Below are 5,413 nucleotides of genomic sequence, written 5' to 3'. Positions count from 1 at the left end.
AGATTTTATTCTCTGGGAAACTGGGTGCTAACCTCACTGCTCTCCCCATTGCTTTAGTTACAAGGCAAACTGCTCTGTGCTGCACCAGCTGTTAAGTTCTTGACAGCTCCTAGCATTAATATGGCATGTTCCCTTGCCATTTTTTTTGTGGCATTTGTAAACTAGATGCAGATATGATAGCTTCTGTTTAACCTTTTATGTCTGCTACTTTTTAAAAAGCTTATTTTAAAAAAAGTTTAAAGGGTATGATTTAGTTTCCTTTAATTGCCAACCCTAGCTTGTCAAACCCTGAGAAAATAGTTCACTAAAAAAGAAATTGTCCCAAATTAAACATTGTTGCTTTTGGGTGGCATGACGTTCCACGGAAAGTTCAAGGCTAGCACAAACGTTATGATGAGATGCTCTAGGGCTAAAAATCTTTGCTAATGTTAGGGAAATACTGTACCTTGGCTAAATACATCAACTAAATAGGTCTCACCTAAGCAAAGTGCGATGTTTACAGGCAACCCCATTTTGCGTGTGTTCAAAGCATGCACACGGGAGTCATGTTCAGACCTGGAAGAGGGCGGGGCAGGTGTGGGGCAGAGGTGTAATGGGGCATAACAGGGCTGGGTGGGCTTATGCGTGCTCCATCAACACATGTGATGGCCAAGAATGCACCAAAATATTGCCATGTGGGTTCCTACTGAGCATATTTCCAGCCACTCTATCCCTTGTGGGTCCCCCAGGTAGCATTCTTTGCCCACTGAGGATGCTCAATCCATTCTGGAATTTTTTTTGGGGGGGGGGAGGTCCTCATTCACAGATGGTTTTTATCCTCTGAAAATCATGCTTGAAACCTCTCTCTTGTGTGTGGATGATACTGTTTGGGCTACATAAGGATTGTCACTTACCCTTGAACTTCATAAATAAAAAGAAATATTGACTCGTCAATACAAGAAAAGCTGACCTGATTTGCAACTTGTCTAATAAAACAAAGTCTCTCTAAGGTATTTGTTTAAGCATCAACACATTGTTCAATATATGTAAAATATATACCATAATAAATTGTCATAAACTACGCTCACCCACTCACAATTCTGAAGGCAGTCCTGTTTAGGGAAGTTTTTAATGTTTGATGTTTTATCGTGTTTTTAATATTCTGTTGGGAGCCGCCCAGAGTGGCTGGGGAAACCCAGCCAGATGGGCAGGGTATAAATAAATAAATAAATAATGCATGGATTTGTGGAGAGATGAGAAACAAGGGTGTGGGTTCGCAATAGGTTTTTCCAGAAACCTACATCCCAAGAAGTGTCAGGTGGCAGATTAGCAGCACAAATTTCCACCTCCAAATGTGGTCCACACATTCCTCTTCCACATATCCCTTACCTCTCAGCTTTCTGATGCTACATCTCTTGCCTTCCTCAGTAAAAATGTTCCAGAGGAGATGGTAGGCACAGAATGATGAAGTGGAGTATTCTTATAAAGATTTCTTTGATTGATTGATTGAAGACCAAATGATGAATCAACTAACAGCCTCAGTACTCTGCAACCAGATGAATTTCACTGTTTTGTACTTCCAATCACTGTTACTGTATTGCATTGCTTATTAGAAATTGCCTAATTGCACATTTTCTGCTGCAATGTCTTACGGTGATCTTTTTATTTCTAAAATGCCCTTGTACTGTATACCATATTTGTGTGAGTTGGTTTTGGAGCTAATAGTTGCTCAGTTGATCCTTTGATTCTGCATTTTCTCCCTTATAGGGACAATGCCACTGGTCCTGCATTGAGTAATCTCTGGGTCTGAGTAATCCTGGGTTAGATTGGGCCTAATCTGAGGCACTAAATAGGATCCCAGCCTAGATGATGTTGTGGATGAGATCACTGCAAGTAAGTCTAAAAAAGCTGAGAGCCCAAATCTGAATCTCCCTGCCAGGCACTCTACAGAAGAATATTTAGATCTGTGCTAGATATGCATTTTTATAATCTACAGCCCATTTAAATGGAATGTCTCTTTCTCTTAGCTAAAGTGCTTTTCTTAATTTGTTTGTTTGCATTATTTTATTATCCCCCTGCTCCATTCAACGAAACTGACAGATATGATGGGAATTATTATTTCTTAATGCAGTTATTTCTCTAACTGATAAATGTTAAGAATTGTCTAATTGGATCAGACTTGATTAGCTAGTTCTTAAAACAGAGCCATTTGTCATCATTGGGTGGAAAGGAGACTGGAGACAATTACTCACAAGGAAACTAAAATGAGGAAATGTAAAATATTAAATTAATCAGGATGGAGGATCTGCTAGATAGGAAATGAGCCGCCCTGCAGGGGCGTCACAATGGGGGGAACGATGGGGGCGGTTCGCCCTGGGTTCCACTCTGGGGGGGGTGCCATTTGGCGCCTCCACCCCCACGACTCCCAAGCCGAGCCTCCAGCCTCCCGGTATCCCGGTAAAAAGTCCGCGCCAAGCGGCTTTGGAGGCGCAGGGGGGCGATACCCCGCCACGTAACTACTATTGAATGGTTAATTATTTGGCTGGAATGTGTCCCCCCCCTTTTTTAAAAAATCATGCTCCTCAGCTCATTTGGGTAAATAGGCAAAGACCATTTATATTAAGGAACTGGTTTGTAGACTGGATTGCCAATGTTCCATTTCTGATTTAAAAGCCGCATCTCTTCCCACCTCCTCATGATTATTTTATTTTTTACTGGAAAGCCCACTGCCAAATATTGTGATAACCTCAAAAGTCCATTCTTGACAGTGTGAAGTCTTCCTGCATCGGGATTTTCCTCTCTACGTTATTTACACAACGGGTCTTCAAAAGCTGAATATGTCCGTCTAAAGACTGCTAACACCTGAAAGGGCTCCGAGGCTTATGTCAGGCTTGCACAACTGACATAAGGTGTGGAAACTTTTACCTCTTGACGGCCATATTCTGATGGGGAAAGTTGCCGCAGTGGCGCTTGCACACATGTGGTCAGAGGAGCCAACACACACACACACACACACACACACACACACACACACACACACTACAAAGTGCATTCACACAATCACACACCCTTAATGAAATCCACCCCTTCTCTCACATAACATTCACACAATTACAAACTCTTAACACAGAAGAAAATAAAACTCACACTTTTTCTCTCAGCCCTAAAATAAATATTCACGTTGTAATTTTCTCTCTTGGCAGGAAGTCCTCTTCTTCTGGATGGTAACAATAAATAGATCCTGTTTTGACCGTAAAAGAAGAACTGCACACACCACAATCGGACTGGGCCTAATACCGTATGTGCTTTCAGGAATCTGAGTCTTTAGGAAGGATGCAGTTGTGTTGTGAACACATCAATGGCTCCTGCATAAAGAGCAGCTGGTCAATCAGCATTCGTATTTCCATGTATATCTTCATGGTGTGTGTGATCCTGGCTACCCTAGCTGGCAATTTGACTGTGATCATCTCAATATCGCACTTCAAGCAGCTCCACACCCCAACCAATTTCTTAATCCTCTCGATGGCCACAGTGGACCTTCTCCTTGGTTTCCTTGTCATGCCTTATAGCATGGTGAGGTCGGTTGAGAACTGCTGGTATTTTGGAGAATTCTTCTGCAAAATCCACACCAGCATCGATATCACTCTTAGTACAGCCTCCATCTTCCACCTCTCTTTTATCTCCATTGACCGCTACTACGCCGTGTGTGACCCGCTGCGATACAAAGCAAAGATCAGCACAGGGGTCGTATTGGTCATGATCTTTGTAAGTTGGGTCTTCCCTGCTACATATGGCTTTGGGATGGTCTTTTTGAAGTTAAACATGATTGGAGCAGAAGAGACCTTCTATAGGCGCATCTATTGCGTGGGAGGCTGCTTTGTCTTCTTTAATGAAACGTCAGGGGTGGTGGCCTCCGTGGTTTCTTTTTACATCCCTGGATTTGTCATGTTGTGTGTCTATGGGAAGATATACACTATAGCCAAAAGGCAAGCCAGGTCCATTAAGGCTACTGCAAACCAAATACAGATCAGATTTGAGCATCACATTTCACATAGCAGAGAACGAAAAGCAGCCAAGACTTTAGGCACTGTGGTCGGTGTCTTCCTCATCTGCTGGTTCCCATTCTTTTTCTGCACAGCAACAGACCCCTTTATGAATTATGCGATACCTCCCATTCTCGTTGATGCCCTGGTTTGGTTTGGTTACTTGAACTCCACCTTCAACCCAATTGTTTATGCGTATTTTTACCTGTGGTTTCGAAGGGCCTTGAAGATGATTGTACTGGGGAAGGTTTTTCAGCAGGATTCATCCAGGACTCGGCTCTTTATGGAGTGAAGCATGTCAAGCTTTGAGAGTATTTTCTTCAGTATTTTACCAGGCACTGTCCATTTCGAAGCAGAAGGTCAAAGTGAAAAAGCATGTGTGATGCTTCGGTGCAGTGGTTCCGGCAGCCCCACCATGGCCCAGAAACAGGGTGCAGACCAATAACCAACCAAGAGAGAAGTATGGGTGCCAATGGGCCACAACTTATTGGCAAACAGACATTGGCGGAGCAAGCATGGCATTGGGTGACAATCTGTTGACATAAGAGACTTTCAACATGAAAGCCAACCTTCATTGGCTGGGGCATCCATTTGGTGGGTTATCCAGCACTGAGAGACCAGTGTAATACAAAACCAAGCATCTGATCTGAGACCACTGGTAGCTTGAGACGGCTGCTGAACAGCCCGGCCCACTGGACCTTGAGCTGGGAGCTGCTCACCTTTCAGGTCCCCTATGTTAGGTTTCTATTTCCTCTCACTGTGCAGTTAGACAGTCACAAGACTGTTTTTACACATTCCAGCAAAGACTGTTGGGAATCACAGGAGCGGATGTCGCTGTATTCTGTTTCTGTTTGTCTTTTTCCTTCGGACTTCTCTCAGAGAGAGGAGACATGCTTTCTTTTGTTCTGCTTAATTCTTAGCAATAAAGTAGCTTAGTGCACAAACCTCTGCCTCACTCCGCTGTGTTTTTACTCTGCAAGATTTATGGAACATGTGCCCGATGTCAACAACAAGGCTCGGGTCATGAAGGAGTCGGGGTGAAGGCTGGAAACATTCCTGCGGTATGCCTGCTGCTTAAACCTGTGCAGTTACCAGATCTGTCCAGTATGTGATGTTATACAACAGGTGACAATAAAACACATTTGCTGATCAAAGCAACATGTCTGCTTTTGTAAACCTGGCTTCAGTATGCTGATTGCTGAAATGAAAATTGTGGCCCCACTCCCTCCCCCCCTTAAGTAAAAGACTTGACTTTTTACAATAAGGAAAGTTATGGGGAAGGGTCATAGTTCACAGGAATCTCAGCTAAAGCATCAGTGACAGATGGTCACCCAACCTCTGCTTAAAAACCTTCAAGGAAGGAGAGTCCACAACCTCCTGAGGGAGACTGT

The 5,413-nt window shown here is 43.4% G+C and overlaps 1 protein-coding gene across 1 annotated transcript; it reads left to right on the top strand.

Annotated features, from left to right (window-relative positions):
* The first annotated feature begins 3,279 nt into the window (after positions 1-3,279).
* TAAR1 (trace amine associated receptor 1) lies at positions 3,280-5,118 on the top strand. The gene has a single exon (XM_035110698.3). It carries the CDS (start codon positions 3,280-3,282, stop codon positions 4,312-4,314), a length of 1,035 nt encoding a protein of 344 aa, XP_034966589.2. The 3' UTR covers positions 4,315-5,118.
* Positions 5,119-5,413: the final 295 nt, after the last annotated feature.

The sequence above is a fragment of the Zootoca vivipara genome, chromosome 3, assembly GCF_965207765.1.
Source record: "Zootoca vivipara chromosome 3, rZooViv2.hap1.1, whole genome shotgun sequence".
NCBI lineage: Eukaryota > Metazoa > Chordata > Lepidosauria > Squamata > Lacertidae > Zootoca > Zootoca vivipara.
The sequence above is the reverse complement of the archived record's forward strand: the minus strand, read 5'-3'. Positions and strand labels throughout refer to the sequence as shown.

Excerpts from the sequence above, each read along its gene's own strand:
- TAAR1 (XM_035110698.3), top strand. The coding sequence starts at position 3,280 with ATGTGCTTTCAGGAATCTGAGTCTTTAGGAAGGATGCAGTTGTGTTGT.